The sequence below is a fragment of the Mesoplodon densirostris genome, chromosome 2 (genome assembly GCF_025265405.1).
Source record: "Mesoplodon densirostris isolate mMesDen1 chromosome 2, mMesDen1 primary haplotype, whole genome shotgun sequence".
Taxonomy (NCBI): Eukaryota; Metazoa; Chordata; class Mammalia; order Artiodactyla; family Ziphiidae; genus Mesoplodon; species Mesoplodon densirostris.
The window spans coordinates 4,126,480-4,144,355 of NC_082662.1; the positions used below are offsets into that span (position 1 = coordinate 4,126,480).

The following is a 17,876-nucleotide window of genomic DNA, read 5'->3' on the forward strand; positions in this document are numbered from 1 at the left end:
CAACAGACCTTCCCAGGCCCTCGGTCAGGGAGCTGCAAGCAACAGAGCTGACTCGTGGCTGAAGCCCAAAGTGCTGGGCCACGCTTCATCACTGCCCAGTTCTACACCTCTGTATTCAGCAAAAACTCAACCAACTGATTCAAATTAAAGCAATCTGCAGTAAGTATCTGATAAACGTTGCTGTACTGGGCACAGATGGAGCTGTGCCGTGAGCTGGAAGACTCAGCTCTCTACACACACTTACCTGAAGGGGAGGTGGGTGGCTTCCTGGAAGGCCGCTGCTCTGCCTTGGGGCGAATGGCGTGCTCCACGGGCGTGTCCGGGTGTCCTTCAGGGCTCAGTGAGTACTGGAACTGGACTGTCCCCGACTCCACCTGCTTCACCTACGATCGACCACAACAAGAGCGGTGACGGCCACGCTCCCTTCATCAGCACCCTTCGGTCAGAACAGCTCAACCAGGAACCATTCGCCCGGCCCTAAGATGATCAATGGGAATCAGAGCCCCAGGAGACCACCATCACAAGAACTCCCTCACCCAAGCAGAAATCACAACATTGCTGCTCCAGTTTCGAATGCATTTTTAAATTAACCTATGTTATGTTGACTGTTTCCCTTTTGGTGTATAGTTCTTTGAGTTTTAACACATGTAACCACCACCACAGCCAGGGTACAGAACAGCCCCACCACCCAAAACATTCCCTCACTGCCTCCTTGTACACCATCCTGCCAACACCCAACCCCGCAATCTACCCCTCTCTTCTGTCATATAAATGGGATCACATGCTATACAACCTTTGAGACTGGCTTCTTTCACTCCCTGCGATACTGATGAGACTCTCCCGGGCCGTAGTGTGTACCCACAGCCCATTCCTTTTTGTTGCCGAGGAGTTTTCTATTGTACGATGCACCCCAGTGTACTTATCCATTCACCCATTTAGGAACATTCGGGCTGTTTCCAGCTTGAGTGGTTATAAATAGAGCTGCCAGGAACACTGGTATACGTATTTCTGTGTGACATAAGTTTTCATTCCCATAAGGTTCACTTCTCTACGAGTAGGATTGCTGGGTCATATGGTATGTGTATATTTAATTTTACAGGAAACTGCTAAACTGTGACTTGCTTCTGGACTCTATTCCATTCATCTATGGGTCAATGCCTTTACCAACAGCACTTTATCGTAATTACTGTAGCTTTAATGAAAGTCTTGAAATTGTGTAGTATGAATCCTCCAACTTTATCGTTCTTTTCAAAATTCTTTTGACCCTTTCTAATTCCTTTGCTTTTCTGTATAAACTTTAGAATCAGCTTGTCTATATATACAAAAAAATCATGTAAGGATTTTGATTGAAAATTGCATTAGACCTATAGGTCAATTTGGGGAGAATTTATATCTTTACTATGTGGAAACAGTCTTCCAATCCATAAAGATGTCTCTCCATTTATTTAGGTCTTCTTTGACTCAGCTTTTGTAAATAATGCTGTTTTTTAGATTTTGCTTTCCAACTGTTGTTAGTGTAAAGACATGTGATTGATTTTTCTATCTTGACCTCCTGTTGTATCCTGCAATCTCCCTAAACTTGTTTATTCTAGGAGCTTTTGGTAAGTCCCTTGAGATTTTCCACACAGAAAATCATGTTGTCTGCAAATAAGATTTGTTCCTTCCTTTCCAATCTGTATGGCTTTTAAATTTTGTTTTCTTGCTTTATTGCACTGGCTAGAACTTCCAGTACAATGTTGAATAAGATGTTGAATACTATGTATGGGCATCCTTCACTTGCTCCTGACCTACAGGGAAAAGAAGTCAATCTTTCACCATTAAGTGTGATGCTAACTAAAGGATTTTTGTAGATACTCTTATCAAGATGAGGAAGTTCCTCTTTATTCCTGTTTGCTCAGTTTTTGTCATAAATGGACGTTGAATTTTGTCAAATGCTTCTTCTGCATCAATTGTTATGATCATACGTTTTTCCTTCTTTAGGCTGTGACTATGATGAATTACATATTTTTGACTTTCAAATAGAAAATAGCCTTGCATTCCTGAGATAACCCCCAACTTGGTCATGGTGTATTGTTCTTTTTCCATATTGTTGGATCCAATTTGCTAATATTTTGTTGAGTATTTTGCATCTAAGTTCATGAGGCTTATGTATCCATAGTTTTCTTTTCCTGTACTGCCTTTTTCTAGTTTTGATATCAGAGTAATGCAGGCCTTGTTACATGAACTGGGAATTGCTCCTATCTATCCTACTTTCTGGAAGAGAATGTATAAAATCAGTGTTATTTTTCCTTAAAGGAAAAATTGTTTAGGACAATTTACAGTGAATAGGCCTGGATAGTTCTTTTTCAAAAGTATTTTAACCATGAACTCATTTTCTATAAAGTTATAGGACTACTCAGATTATCTAGTTCATCTTTGATAGTTTGTTGTTTAAGACAAACTGATCCATCTCATCTAAATTTTCAAGCTTATGGGCATAGAGTTGTTCATAGTATTCCCCTAATATCCTTTTTATACCTGTGTGGTCTGTAGTGGTATCCCTTCTTTCATTCCTATTATTAGTAATTTGTGTCCTCTCTTTTCTTTACTCTTTCAGTCTTATTAAAGGTTTGTCAATTTTATTGAGCTTTTCAAAGAATCAGTTTTTGATTTCACTGGCTTTCTCTAGTTTTTCCTCTATTGTTTTTCTGTTTTCAGTTTTATTAGTTTCTGCTCTTATCTTTATTATTGACTTTCTTCTGCCTTGCTTTAGGTTTATTTTCTTCTTCTTTTTCTAGTTTCTAAAAGTGGAATATTAGATTATTGACTTGAGACTTTTCTCTGTTGTTATATAAGCACTTAACGCTATAAATTTCCATGTAAGCACGCTTTAGCTGCACCCTATGAATTCTGATATGTTGTACTTTCATTTTTGTTCAGTTCAAAATATCTCCTATATTTTCTTGAGGCTTCCTCTCTGACATAGATTATTTAGAAGTGTATGAATTTCCAAGTGTTTCTAATTTTTTATGTTATCTTTGTTATTGGTTTCTAGTTTAATTCTAGAATATACCTTGTGTAATTTCAGTTCTTTTAAAATTAAAGCTTGTTTTATGATCCAGGATATGGTCTATCTTGGTGAATGTTCCATGTGCACTTGAAAAGAATGTGTATCCTGCTGTTGTTGAGTGGAGCATTCCATAAAGGTCATTTAGATCCAGATGCTTAATGATATTGTTCAGTTTTATATGTTGGTGATTCTCTATCTACATATTTATAGTTTACTCCAAGAGGAGTGTTGAAATATCCAACTACAACTGTCAATTTGTCTATTTCTTCTTTCTGCGCTATTAGTTTTTTGCATTTTGAAGCTCTGTGTTAGATGCATACACTTTTAGTATTGTATGTCTTCTTGGTGAATTGACTCTTTTATCATATGTGATATCCCTCTTAATTTCTAGCAATTTCTTTTGCTCCAAAGTCTACTTTGTCTGGTATTAATATAGCTACTCCAGTTATCTTTTGAATAGTGTTTGCACAGAATGGTTTTCCATCCTCTTACTTTTGACCTACCACATCATTGTATTTGAACTGAGTTCCTGGTAAACAGCATACAGTTGGACCTTGAGTTTTTATGCCACCTGACAACTTCTGTCTTGGAGTTGGTGTGTTCAGACTATTTATATGTCATGTAATTATTGGTGTGTCTGGATTCAGAACTATCATTTTATTATGATTTGTTCCCTCTGTTTTTCATTCCTGTTTCCCCTTCCTTGCCTTATTTTGAATTATTCCATTTTATCTATCTATTGGGTTTCTCACTGTCTCTTTGTATCCTATTTTTAGTGACTGCTCTAGGGTTTACAGTGTAAATATTTAACTTTTCACAATCTACTCAAAATCTATATTTTATTACCGCAAGTGGAATGTAGAAAGCTTATCACCCTACAGGTCTCTTTACCCGCCCCCTTTGTATTATAGCTGTCTTACCTATTATACCTACATACTTTAAAAATCCTATCAGACACTGCTATACTTTTTGCTTCAACCATCAAACATATTTTAAAGAACTCAAAAGGAGGAGAATACTATGTTATAGTTATCATTTTTGATGCTCTTCCTTCATTCCTGATGTACCAAGTTTTCATCTGGTATCATTTCTCTTCTGTCTGAAGAAATTCCTTTAGCAATTCTCTTAGAGCATGTCTCCTGCCAATGAATTCTCTTAGTTTTAGTTCATCTGAGAATGTCTTTATCTCACCTTCATTCCTGCAGGACTTTTGCTGGAATAGAATTCTGAGTTCTGGTGTCTTTCTGTTACTGCTTTTAAAATGTTGCTCCATTTCCTTCTGGCCCCCATGATTTCTGCTAAGGAACCTACAGATATTCAAATTATTGTCTCTGTGTAAGTAATGCATCATTTTTCTATGGCTGTTTTCAAGACTTTGTCTTTATTTTTTAGCAGTTTGATTATGATGTGTCTGGTTGTGGATTTCTTTGCATTTATCTCTGGGTTCACTGAACCTCTTCAATCTGTAGGTTTAAGTCTTTTGCCAAATTAGAGGAGTTTGCAGTCACTGTGTCTTCAAATGTTTTTTCTGCATAGAACCCTTTCTCTTCTACTGGGACTCTGATGACACAGGTGTTAGCCTTTGTGGTCCTGCCCCACACGTCCCTGAGGCTTCGTCCACTGTCTTCCAGTCACTTTTCTCTCTGTGGTTCAAACTGGATAAATTCTATTGATTTACCTTCAAGTTCACTGACTGTTTCTTCGGTCATCCCCATTCTGCTATTGAGTCCACCTAGCGAATACTTTACTTTGGCAATTTTATTTTTCAGTTCTAAAATTTCCATTTGCTGCTTCTTTATCTTCCATCTCTTTGCTGAGACTTTCTGCCTTTGCCTTTGTTTCAAAAGTGTTCGCTCCGATTTACTGGAGCACTTTTACAATGCCTGCTTTAAAGGCTCTGCCTGATAATGCCAACATTTGTGTCACCTCAGTATTGATTGCTGTCTGTTGAATGTCTTTCCCTTACGAGTTGAGATTTTCCTCGTTCTTTGTCAATTAAGTTTAGATTGTATCATGGACATTCTGAATATCATATTATAAGATTCTGAGTCTCGTTTAAATCCTATGGAGAATGTTGATATTTTTGTTTAGTCAGGAATCCACCCAGTTGGGTTCAAGCCCCAGTTTCCAACAAGCCTCCTGTGGGTGGTGGTTTCAACACCAGTTCCATTTTCAAAGCCTGTGCAGTGATACTCAGGCCTCTCCTGCCTGGGGTCCACCCAGTGGGCAACTCCATCCACAGTCCAGTTCTCAAAGTCTGCGATATGCTGTGTAGGGTCAGATTCAGGCACGTGAAGCTGGGGGGGTTAGCTCAGCATTTCTTAAACAACTTTATGGGGTACTTTCCAAGCTCCTCCCTTCTCCAGATCCCCCTAGTTCTTTCCAGTTTCCTGGGGCTCCCCTTCCAATCCTCTGGCCAGACCCCACTGTGCTGCACACCTCTGGTAACAGTACCTGAATGCAAGGCCAAGCAGTGGGAGGACAGAGTGGGGTTGTTTTTTAAGTGCAGGAGTGTATAAAAGAGCTAAACTTCCCATCTATCATTACTGTAAGACAATATACAATTTCCAAAATTGATATACTAAGAAATAACAGTAGAAGCATAATATTTAGAAAACAAAGTAAATACCATATGTCACAGCTAAGAGTTGAAAGCGGCTGCCTCTGGAGATATTAATTTTTTTAAAGACAATTATTTGCTCAAGGAAAGAATACAGGAGTTGTTTAAGAAGGAAAACATAATCATAACACACTACTTACCTTCACAGCAAATAATCATAATCACATAAACCGCAAAATTTACTTAGTAAAAAATTATAGGATGTGTATAGCATGTTTTTTTTTTGTTTTTTGGTTTTTGGTTTTTTTTTTGCGATACACGGGCCTCTCACTGTTGTGGCCTCTCCCGTTGCGGAGCACAGGCTCCAGACGTGCAGGCTCAGCAGCCAAGGCTCACGGGCCCAGCCGCTCCACGGCATGTGGGATCTTCCCGGACCGGGGCATGAACCCGTGTCCCCTGCATCAGCAGGCGGACTCTCAACCACTGCGCCACCAGGGAAGCCCCTAGCATGTATTTTTCTTCTTTAGCATCTGCCACTCCTACTCAACTGTAAGTTCCATGGGATTAGAGATAGTTTTCCTGGAGCAGATACAGGTGTTCAATAAAAAGTCACTGAATGAACAAACAAGATGAAGATCTGACGGGTGCACAGGCAGAGACCAGGCTTACCTAGGTTCCCACCCCTGTGACTGGGTAGCTGCTGGCACTGCTCCATGAGATGAGAAACGCAGGCAGAAGCAGAGTAGCGCTTCTAGAGAGCAGGAGAGCGAATCAAGTTTGTGACCAGGGGTAGTTCACTAGTTTAGCTAATTCTATCTGTTTAGAGTAGTGGTCCTCAACTGGGGGCGATTTTGCCCCCAGAGGAACACATTCAGCCATGTCTGCAGACATTCAGGCTGTCATCACTGGGGGGATGCTACTGGCATCTAGTGGGAAGAGGCCAGGGATGCTGCTCAACACCTTCCAGTGCCCGGGACAGACCCACAGCAAAGAATTACCTGGCCCCAAACGCTAATAGCGCTGAGGTTGAGAAACCCTGATGAGAAGTGACATTCCTCATGAAAAATGATGGTATTTAATATATTTGTGTCCTTAAGATAGTCAAACCTTCACAACACTTATGCTCCAATATAGTTTACACACTTAAAAAAAAGCAAAGGAAATGTAGTGGCATGACAAGGCTAAAATTAAACAGAATAAGGATTTATTTACATACATACATACACAGAGAGAGAGAGAGAATGAGAATGAGAAAATGGCAATGGCTTCAGGATTTCTAATGGCAATTTTATAATAAGGGCTCAAACCAGACCATGTGGGAATGAAGCAAAATGTGGCCCCATAATGAGGGACATTGCTTATAATAAGGAAAGCTGCACAATCAGCTGCTCCCTTATTCAGAATAGGTTCCCAAAGCATAATCCTAACCATAAATAATAACACAGAAAATAATGTTTGTCACTAGACTCAGCACACGGATGACATACTGAAATAACAGGTCTGGTCCTTTACCTAAGAAAAATTAGACAATTGAGTCCTAAAAGCCTCCTGTTTGTGCTGCTGAGACAGGATGGGTATATTTCAGGAACGTCAGCAGAAGAATCAAACAACACACCCAGGCAAAAACGCTGTCACAACCCATTAGCAGTGTCAGGAAGGACTTGGGACATCAGCCAGAGCAGTGGTGTCACACGGTGTCTGTGGCCCCCAGGTCTCTGCTCCCCACCCCGCAAGGCTGCCAACAGGCCAGTGGAGGCCAGGGGATAAGACCCACACACACACACGCTTCCACTGGCCCTGTCCCACTTTTATTTGCTTTCTATACTGGGGATCAGAGAAAGCTTCATTTCAAAATAGATTTTTTTTTAAGTCCTGCTGTGGTCCCTCCCCTCCAGACACAGCTGGAGAGAGTTGAGGTCCAGTGGGTGTGAGTGACAAGCCACAAAGACCAGCCAGGGCAGTGCCCACCGCCCGGCTCCCATCCCAGCCTTGTGCACACGAGACACAGCCCCCAGTGCACCAAACGATTCAAGAGGGCCTTTTTATTAAGGGAACCCTCCTACACTGTTGGTGGGAATGTAAGTTGGTGCAGCCACTGTGGAAAACAGTAGAGAGGTTCCTCAGAAAACTAAAAATAAAATTACCACAGGATCCAGCAATCCCACTCCTGGGCATATATCTGGAGAAAACTCTAATTCAAAAAGATACATCCATCCCAATGCTCACAGAAGCACTATTCACAAAGCCAAGACAGGGAAGCAAACTGTCCATGGACAGATGAATGGATAAAGAAGATGTGGTACATATATACAATGGAATACTACTCAGCCATAGAAAAGAACAAAATAATGCCTTTTACAGCAACATGGAGGGACCTAGAGATTATCATACTGAGCGACGTAAGTCAGAAAGAGAAAGACAAATACCGTACAATATCACTTATATGTGGAATCCAAAATATGACGCAAATGAACCTGTCTATGAAACAGAAACAGAATCAGGGACATAGAAAATAGACTGGTGGTTGCCAAGGGGGAGGGGGTTGGGGGGGGAAGTTTGGGATTAGCAGATGCAAACTGGTGCATTCAGAATGGATAAACAACAAGGTCCTACTGTATAGCACAGGGAACTATATTCAATATCCTGTGATAAACCATAATGGGAAAGAATATGAAAAAATGTACATATATATATGTTAACTGGGTCACTTTGCTGTACAGCAGTAATTAACACAACATTGTAATTCAACTATACTTCAATAAAAAATAAATTTTAAAAAAAAAGAGGGCTTTTTAAAAAGCACAGAAGTGGATCTCATGGCACCATGTACACAAATAAGAGTCACAGGCCCCACAGGTCACCTTGAAAGACTGATACATGACCGGGGACATTATAAGACCCCAGATAAAACTGGCTTCAGTGAGTTCACAGCCGACTATGACTCAGAAACCACACTTAATTTTTAAGGGCACAGCCATGACGTGAAAAAAACAGTGCTCATGAAACATCAGCAAACATATTTGTCAGCTTCTGATTTTGAAAATGCATGAACTTGCTAGAAGCTCGTAGAAAATAATCATACTTACGGAGCCTCTAACAATTTACCTCTTCGGAGCTCATGCTGGCTGGGGGTACCTTATAGACCAGACAATGCGAAGGGTTGGGCTGGATCCCACCCTGTAGAGGTAACGTCACCCGCCCGGAGCTGGCTTCCAGCACGGGGTTCCAGACAGCCCAGCGCACCATGTGCATACACGCCAGGTTCGACAAGGAGGTGACCGAAGCTGCCTGGAATGGAAACAAAGCACATTGGTCATGAGTCATTACCAAGCCCACTTGGGTGGGGGAAATCAACAGTGCTTTCCTGGTAAAATTTCACTAGAGAGCAGTGTAGCAAGGCAGGGGGTCATCACAAAAGAAAAAACCACCACAGGAGGAGGACACGGCATCACATCAGTGGCTCAAAGAGAGCAGGGAAGCCAGACTCTGGTTCTGGGACCCCACCCCCCTAACCAGGACCCTCTTGAAGACCAACACCATCTTTATGACTCCTCCTCTTCCTGTAGGATCTTCCTGCAGGTTTTCAAACACTCTGTGCCTTACCAATATCTACCCAAATCCATGAATAAAACACCAGGAATGGCACTTTGTGTTAGTGATGAGACACTTTGTAAAATGATGAAGAAAACACGTGGATATTGGGAGATTGGGATTGACAAATACACACTACTATGTATAAAATAGATAACTAAGGGATTTCCCTGGTGGTGCAGTGGTTAAGAATCCACCTGCCAAAGCAGGGGACACGGGTTCGAGCCCTGGTCCGGGAAGATCTCACATGCCACGGAGCAACTAAGCCCGTGTGCCACAACTACTGAGCCTGCACTCTAGAGCTTGTGGGCCACAACTACTGAGCCCGCGCACCACAACTACTGAAGCCCACGAGCCTAGAGCCCGTGCTCCGCAATGAAGAGTAGCTCCCACTCGCCGCAACTAGAGAAAGCCCGCGCACAGCAATGAAGACCCAATGTAGCCAAAAATAAATAAATAAATAAAATGAAAAGTAAATAATAAAAAAATAAAATAGATAACTAATGAGAACCTAATGTATAGCACAGGGAACTCTACTCAATGCTCTGTGGTGACCCAAATGGGAAGGAAATCCAGAAAAGAAGGGATATATGTACACATATAGCTGATTCACTTTGCTGTACAGTAGAAACTAACACAACATTGTAAAGCAACTGTACTCCAATAAAAATTAATTTAAAAAAAAGAATACACATGGATATTCAATTTAGCGTTATTAGCACACAGTTTCTCCCCCAAAGTTTCAGCTCCTAATGGTATGTTCTGTCTATGTAACTTATGTGTAATTAGGAAATCAGTCAGGCTGAATGTTACATGCTGTTCCTTCTTTCACTGTCTCTATCATTGGCCAGATGCAAGGGAAGAGGACCCTAGGACACCTCAGAATTAGCCTCCACGTTCAAACAAAGCCATTTTCACAAATACGGCTTCAGGGCTTGATTCAGTAGTGTTTTAAAGAAACCACTTTCATCCGCTTATTCAAAAAGCAGCGAGAGGGACTTCCTGGCGGTCATGTGGTTAAGACTTCACCTTCCAATGCAGGGGGTGCAGGTTCGATCCCTGGTCGGGGAGCTAAGATCCCACATGGCGCATGGCCCAAAAACCAAAACATAAAACAGAAGCAATATTGTAGCAAAATTCAATAAAGACTTTAAAAATGGTCCAAAAAAAAAAAAAAAGCAGCAAGAATAAAGCGGAACTCGGAGTAGGCCGTGGTCGGGTCCTGAAATTCCTGCTCGGCTGGGTAACAAGACTTGTGATCCACCCCATTATGGCAGCTTCAGAAACAACGGCTCTGCCCCAGGCCCTGAATGGCAGATTCTGCAGGTTCCCTGGCATGTCGGCTCCCCCAGGAAGGCCATTTCGCCGCCAGAGGACACGGGGCGCTTGGCGACACCAGGTGAGACCGGAGCCCGGGAACCCCAAGAGCCCAGCGGCACTAACCACAGTCAGACTGACAGCCAGGACTTGGGGCAGCAGCCACGCCCACCTCTGCCCCACAATTCCCAGCCTCAGTGGTAATGCTGCGGAGAAGCCACCCAAAGGCGGCAGGTGTAAAATGCAACGTGGCCACAGCATCTCCCTTCCTGGGAGGACAAGCGCAAAGGCCCGCGTGGTTCCTCAGCGTCACCGGGCGCCGAGGGAGCCGATGGCCCTCCGTCCCTCTTGACCACCGGCTGCTGCACGCATGAACCCAGCCGCCCCCAAACTCAGGCCGTGGTCACAGGGAGGCTGACAGCCTTCAAGGAGGGGGCCTCAGACACTCAGAAGGAATGGAAGCCCAAGCCTGCGTGTGATGGTGCAGACCATGGTCCCAACGGAAAGGCGATGCCAACAGGGACCCTCTGACCCGAGCTGTGTCTGGGGCCACGGAGGCAGGGAAGGCTCCAGCGGTGTGCCCGGGGCTCCCCACGGACCCTGCTCATGTGGCTGGACACGGTGAGCTGTGTGCCACTGTCACAGCCAGGACTTGACTGCACTCAGGTAAAGGGCAGATCGTCACACACACACACAAAAGGACTGTGGCTGGAATCCAGCACAGGCGGCTTGATGGCCAACTGGGTCAAACCACAGCAGAGTGTGTGCACGAGGGGACCCCAATACAGAACAGGAAGTGTGCATTTCATCCAAGTCAGTCTTCCCAGACTGTTCCAGATGCTATCCCATCCCGTTATATCCTTTATATCCATGTCGGGGAACATCCAGAATCAGTGTCTGGTTGTGAATTAATCTCTCTTTCCTGAGGCCCCCTCGTAACTGGACCTCACACCACCCACTTCAGCTTATTCTGACCCTTTACTGGAGCCATACTTCAGACCATGGGTGGGATACTTCATACCACCACATGAGCAAGGGTTTGGGTCCCTGTCAACTCAATGAGGAAAAAAAAAAAAAAACGCACATCCTGGAAGTACAAGCAAAGAATCAGCTGAGTTAAGAATCTTAAGAGTCTGATTCTGTGCCGTAACTTTCAGTGTCCGTCAAATACAAAGACGGCGGTCTGCCCTTCCCAGCCCGTTAGCCACTGACAGGATAAAACGGTACTGAACAACTACAGTGTACCAGGGAAAAGCTGATATAAGTCTATTGCTTTTTAAAAATAAATTATAAATGTATTAGCAAAACTGGCCACTAAAAAAACTATAAGGATTCAATACTACCTAGACTACGTTTGCAAACAGCCGTCTCCCCAAAAATTCATAAATTTATTACACGATCCAAATGAAAATAAAAAACGTGCCCCCATTTTCATGCTAATTGCGCAACCCCTTCTGGCTTAACCTTTCAAACGCGGTGACTGATCCCCAGCTTCCGGTTTCACACACCTTTGGATTTCCTCGTCCTCAGTCTGCACAGCACTCTTCTGTGGAAGGCAGCTGTCAGTTACACAAACATCCACTTCCCACACTTTGTTTTAACAGCCCAGGAACAAAACCTAGAAGAGGCAGGAAGGATCCTCCCCCGAGCCTCCAGAAGGAACAAGGCCCTCCCGACGCCTCGACTGTGGCCCAGCAGATTCTGGATCCAGAACTGACTGAGAGAGAATAAACGTCTGTTGTTTTAAGCCAAGTAGTTTGTGGCAATGTGTTCAGGTCGCCCCAGGAGGAATCCCCTCGGCCTCTGTCCTCAGACCAACTCAGAAATCCCTTCGAGGCAGGTAAAACTTCAGGTTATTTCACGAGGTTGATTTTCCTTTAGATCTTCAGTGAGACCTAATTCCTCCTGCCGGGGCCCCCTGTCACCCACTGGGCCCCCTCCCTGCTAACTCTGGTCACCACAGCCCAAGGCCCAGAAACACACTGCAGAGGTGACAGGGAACCCATGGGGTGGGGGGAGGTCCCCTGGCCCTGAGGCCACCTCCCGAGACAGAGTTGGGCCCGAAGGCCAGACCCTGGATGGGGGCAGCCACGCTGGGGCCCCTGGTGAGCACAAATGAGAAAAGCAAACCGTTGTGTCAGAACGTGTCCAAATGTCCCCGACAGCACACACATCACAGAGGCTGTGGTGACCGAGAGTCACAGAGAGAGATTTAGGAAGCACGGGACAGACGGAGGAACGGGGCAGAAAGCAGCCCGGCCTGGGCCAGGCACAGGTCTGTTCTGGGGTGTCCCTCACGTGCACCGGCCCACGTGGCCCTCTGCACTGTCCGCGAATGCTGACCACGGAGGGAGGGCCAAGGCCCACCCCAGCGGCACAGACCAGGGAGCACGCACCCACCTACGAGCCGGGCCAGTCCACATTGGCAGCCGGCGGCTCTGAGGTCTCAGAGCTGGGCCACAGGCAACGCACAAGGTTAAGATGACTTGTTTCCCACATCCTCCTGAGAGGACACTGGGTGCCTGGCCACTGAGGTGAACCTCGCAAGGCCCGAGAGCCTGAAACGCACCCAAGGGGAAGAGTTAGGAGAGAAACAGGCGTCCAGAGCCGGAATCTCGCCCCTCCTTCCTGCCAAGGAGCACGAGGCACCCAGGACCACCGGGCCAAGCGAAGGCTCACAAACCACACACCATCAGCCCGAGGTCATTCCTTCCAGAAATGGATCGATTATACGCCAAAAGCTTTTCCAACTCAGACGTACAGAGAACGTGGCAGCTGCTGCAGACTGATTTCCTTCATCCACATTCAGGGTGGAAAAGGAAACCTAACGACATATAATTAAAGTCGTTTAAGCTGCCCGTATACGACACAGTGTCTGCAGAGTCATTTAAAAGCACAGTAATCGTTTGGCAGGCAATATTTTCATTTCATTCTACAGAGCACAGTAATTATTTTTAAACATACACATGAGCAATGAAAAACAACAGGGGTATGGTTTTAAGAAAGCTGGAAACCTAGAATGACTCTTCATACTGGCTAAAGGGCTCATAACACTCTGGTCCTCTTTGCAAAAAAGATATCAACTCAACAAGAGCTGAAAGAAGCAATAGGGAATCCGTCCTGAGTTTGGGGCCGTGGCTGGTGAGGTGGACAGGCGTGCAGCCTCTTGTCCTTTGGAGTCTGCGACCCAGCAGCCAGAGCATGGGCACTCCAGGGACTTTGTATCTGCGTCCTCTGGAGAACCAGTCCCTTGCCGGGGTCCACTTCCCTCCTCGCATCTCCCACTGGGTCCTACAGAGCCCTTGACCTTGGGGCTCAGGCTTGGTAGCCTGGCATCCCTTCCTGCGGGCACCTCTGTTCCACGGGGCCGTGACCGCAGTGCAGGTCAACAGGGAACTCCACGGCCTGGAATAACGGCTACTGCAGGGAAGGGATGCACTGAGGCCAGCCCTAGCCTTTCTATGAGGGGTTCCTAGTGGGGTCTCAGGAGAAGGAGGCTCGCTTGCGTTCGGAGTCACCACTCGGGGAAGAAGTAAGCCTGAAGCTGTCTGCTGCCACCCCTACCCCAACCCCCAGGGCACCATGACATCCTGAGCACAGCGGGAGAGAAGCGGGCAACAGAGAAACACGCAGGGCAGGAGAGGGAACGCAGGGGAGAGGGACGGAAGGGAACAGCCTCCATGCCAGCCAGGCTGAGGCCGTGTGGAGGATGCAAGACCTGAAAGAAAAAGTCGGCCAGCTGGACTTGAAACCAAGAAGCAGCATTACCACTGGGGACAAGTGGTAAAGAGGACATGGGATCTCTCTGCTTATTTCTTACAACAGCATGTGAATCTGTAATGACGTCAAAATACAGTGTAATTTAAAAAACAGTGAGGTACATGACAAAAGCTATATAAAGTGCTGGTAAAAAAAAAAAAAAAAACTGTTTAATGACTGTCCACAAAAAAGGAAGATCCAGAACACATGAAAGAGAAAATCCCACTTACAAGAGCCATACAAAAATTAAATATCTGTGAATAAACTTAGTAAGAACTGTTCAACTGTTTAAAATCTACATTGTAAACCTATATTTAAAATCACTCCCAGGGCTTCCCTGGTGGCGCAGTGGTTGAGAGTCCACCTGCCAATGCAGGGGACGCGGGTTTGTGCCCCGGTCCGGGAGGATCCCACATGCCACGGAGCGGCTGGGCCCGTGAGCCATGGCCGCTGAGCCTGCGCGTCTGGAGCCTGTGCTCCGCAACGGGAGAGGCCACAACAGTGAGAGGCCCGCGTACCAAAAAAAATCACTCCCAAAAGACACAAAAACAGAAGTGGACCAACAGAAAGACCTCCCTGCTTCCTGGTTAGGACATCGCAAATTAATAAATTTAATGCAATCTCAATAAAAATGCCAACGAGCTCTCTTTATGGAGCTAGACCTGTTGATGCTGAAGTTCCTCGGGAAAAGCAAACGTGGGAAGAGCAGTAAGAGCCAGGAAGGGGAGGGGCTGCAAGCCGCACCCACCACCGAGAGACCCAGCAGCCCAGGGGCCGTGATGCCGTGGTCCCAGCACAGAAACAGAGCAGCCACAGGCAGAATAAAGGTCTAGAAGCAGATGCAAGTATAAACGGAGATCTAGCGTATAACTAAGAGGCATCTTAAATCACTGCAGCACAGAAGGACTTTTTAATAAGTAGCATCGGGACAACTGGATGGCCACTGGAAAAAGATAAAATTAGATTCATTCCTCACACCACAAACGAGATCTAAACCTAAAAATTGAAACTATACACGTACTAGGAGAAAACACGGATAAATTCTTCTATAGGAGTAGGGAAAGGCTTTTTAACTACGACTCAAAATCCAGATAAAATGAAAAAAAAGACTTGTACATTTGACTGCATCAAAAAATTTTGAAGTTTACATGATGTTATGGACTGAATGTTTGTGTTCCCAAAAATTCATACATTGAAGCCCTAATTCCAAAGTGATGGGATCTGGAGGTGGGCCTTTGGGAGGTACTTAGGTTTAGATGAGGTCATGACAGTGGGGCCCCCATGGTGGGATTAGTGCCCTTATAAGAAGGGAAAGAGAGAGCTCCCCCTCTCCCTCCACACACATAACACCACTGAAAGGCCACGTGAGCACACAGCTAGAGGGTGGTGTCCACAAACCAGGAAGAGAGGCCTCACCAGGAACCAGATCTGCAGGCGCCTTGATCTTGGACCTCCAGCCTCCAGAACTGCGGGAAATACATGTCTGTTGTTTAAGCCACCCAATATATGGCATTTTGTTACAGCAGCCTGAGCAGACTAAGACACGTGGCCCGAAAAAATCAGGGACGAGGGGGATAAGAAGACAAATGACAAAACTGGGAGAAAATATCTGCAATATATGTCTCAGATAAAGCGAGGAAGTATCCTTAACATACAAAGAGCTCTTAACATTTGATGACAAGGTGCAAGAGCACTACAGAAAAATGGGCAAAAGACATGAATAGACAACTCACACACATATGAAAACATGTTCAACTTCATTTATAATCAGAGAAATGCAAATTCAACTATACTGTGATACCATTTCTTGCCCATCAGATTAGCAGAACTCAAAAGCTTGACGATGCAACTATTGGTGAGCCAGTGGGGAGACAGGTCCCCCAGTACACTGCCAGTGAGAACAGAACAGCGTGCAAACCCTCTGGAGAAACTGGACAACAGCTAACAATATATACATTTAACCTCCAATCCAGCAAACCCACTTCTAGGAACTCACCCTGAAGGTGCCCCTCCTACAATACAAAAGTGCACACGCACAAGACCATTCATTTCAGCATCACTTACAGCTGCAAAATACTGGAAACTATCTGAATATCCAAATATAGATAATCGGGCAAATAAACTGCAGAGAACAATGGAGCAAGTGCAGCTGGAAAAAGAAGCGGGGAGGCAGGACTGCCGGGTGGGACTGCCAGGGTGAGCTGGGCCGGGGAGAAGACGCAAGGAGCCGCAAGGCCCACGCACAGGTCTGCTCCCCCCAACCCCTGTGTGTAAAGGGGAGCTGAGTCAACGCCCACACATCTGTGATATTCGCACAAAGCAGCCCAGGAAGGAGGGGCCCCGAGCAACAGAGCTGGCTCCCACCAGGAGACTCTTCTCGGACCACCTTTTGGTAGAACTTTGACTTTCAAAACTGTATTTGTGTTCTTTATATTCAAAAAATAAAACTAACTCGGGGCTTCCCTCGTGCCGCAGTGGTTGAGAATCTGTCTGCTAACGCAGGGGACACGGGTTCGAGACCTGGTCTCGGAGGATCCCACATGCCGCGGGGCAACTGGGCCCGTGAGCCAGAACTACTGAGCCTGCGCGTCTGGAACCTGTGCTCCACAACAAGAGAGGCCGCGATAGTGAGAGGCCCGCGCACCATGATGAAAAGTGGTCCCCGCTTGCCACAACTAGAGAAAGCCCTCGCACAGAAACAAAGACCCAACACAGCAAAAATAAATTAATTAATTAATAAACTCCTACCCCCAACATCTTAAAAAAAAAAAACTAACTCAGTAAGGACGGGCAGGGGAAATAACTATAAAACTGAAAGCAAAGAGAAACAGAAGGACCCGACTGCATCAGATGAACAGCGTGAACACACAGAAGGGGCCAAGCCAAGGGACCCAGGACAACACTGGCTGCTCCCCTGGGTCTCGGCTGCTAAGGAGCCCTGAACTCTGCCTGGTAGGTTTGTTTCTGACAGCAGTCTGGGTGAAGCTACTCTGACATTACTTTAGGTGCATCCTAGGATTGAGCAAGCGAGTTGCCATGCAGACGGCACTGGGAGTCAGGCTTCTCTGCGGAAGGAGAGGTGCAAACATGGAAGGTGAAGCCTGGGGCCCCCCGCCAGGTGGATGGGGCTCAGCAACAGCTCAACTGCTAAGCCGTGTGCATGCACACGGATGTGTGTACATGTGTGTGCGTCTATTTAAGTACGTGTGTGCATGCATACCTGTGTGTGCGCATATATGTGCATGTGTGTTTCCATATGTAAACCGTCCTAGCTCTGTCCACTGAGCGGGCTTAGAAACAAAGACAATCCCAGCACCCAGACCTGGATTCTAACACTTTTGCCTTTAAAAAGAGCCAGGGCTCATCAAAACCAAGGAAAGTCTGAGAAACCGTCACAGTCCAGAAGAGCCTGAGGAGACATGATGACTAAATGTCATGTGGCCTCCTGGATGGGGTCCTGGAGCAGAAAAGGACATTAGGTAAGGAAATTCGACTCACCTAAAGTATGGACTTAGGTTAGTAACAATGCATCAATGCTGGTTCATTAGGTGTGACAAATGTACCATCCTAATGACGTTAATAATAGGGGAAACTGGGAAT

At 45.5% G+C, this 17,876-nt stretch overlaps 1 protein-coding gene across 3 annotated transcripts in view; it reads right to left on the minus strand.

Moving 5' to 3' along the window:
- Positions 1-17,876, minus strand: part of NPHP4 (nephrocystin 4) — a 141,737-nt gene that overhangs the window by 59,203 nt on the left and 64,658 nt on the right. For all 3 annotated transcript variants that reach the window (XM_060088869.1, XM_060088868.1, XM_060088867.1), the window contains exons 14-15: positions 8,715-8,897; positions 245-383 (exon numbers count right to left, since the gene is read on the minus strand). In XM_060088869.1, coding sequence (XP_059944852.1) covers positions 245-383; positions 8,715-8,897 — 322 coding nt within the window. The remainder of the gene's footprint in view (positions 1-244; positions 384-8,714; positions 8,898-17,876) is intronic.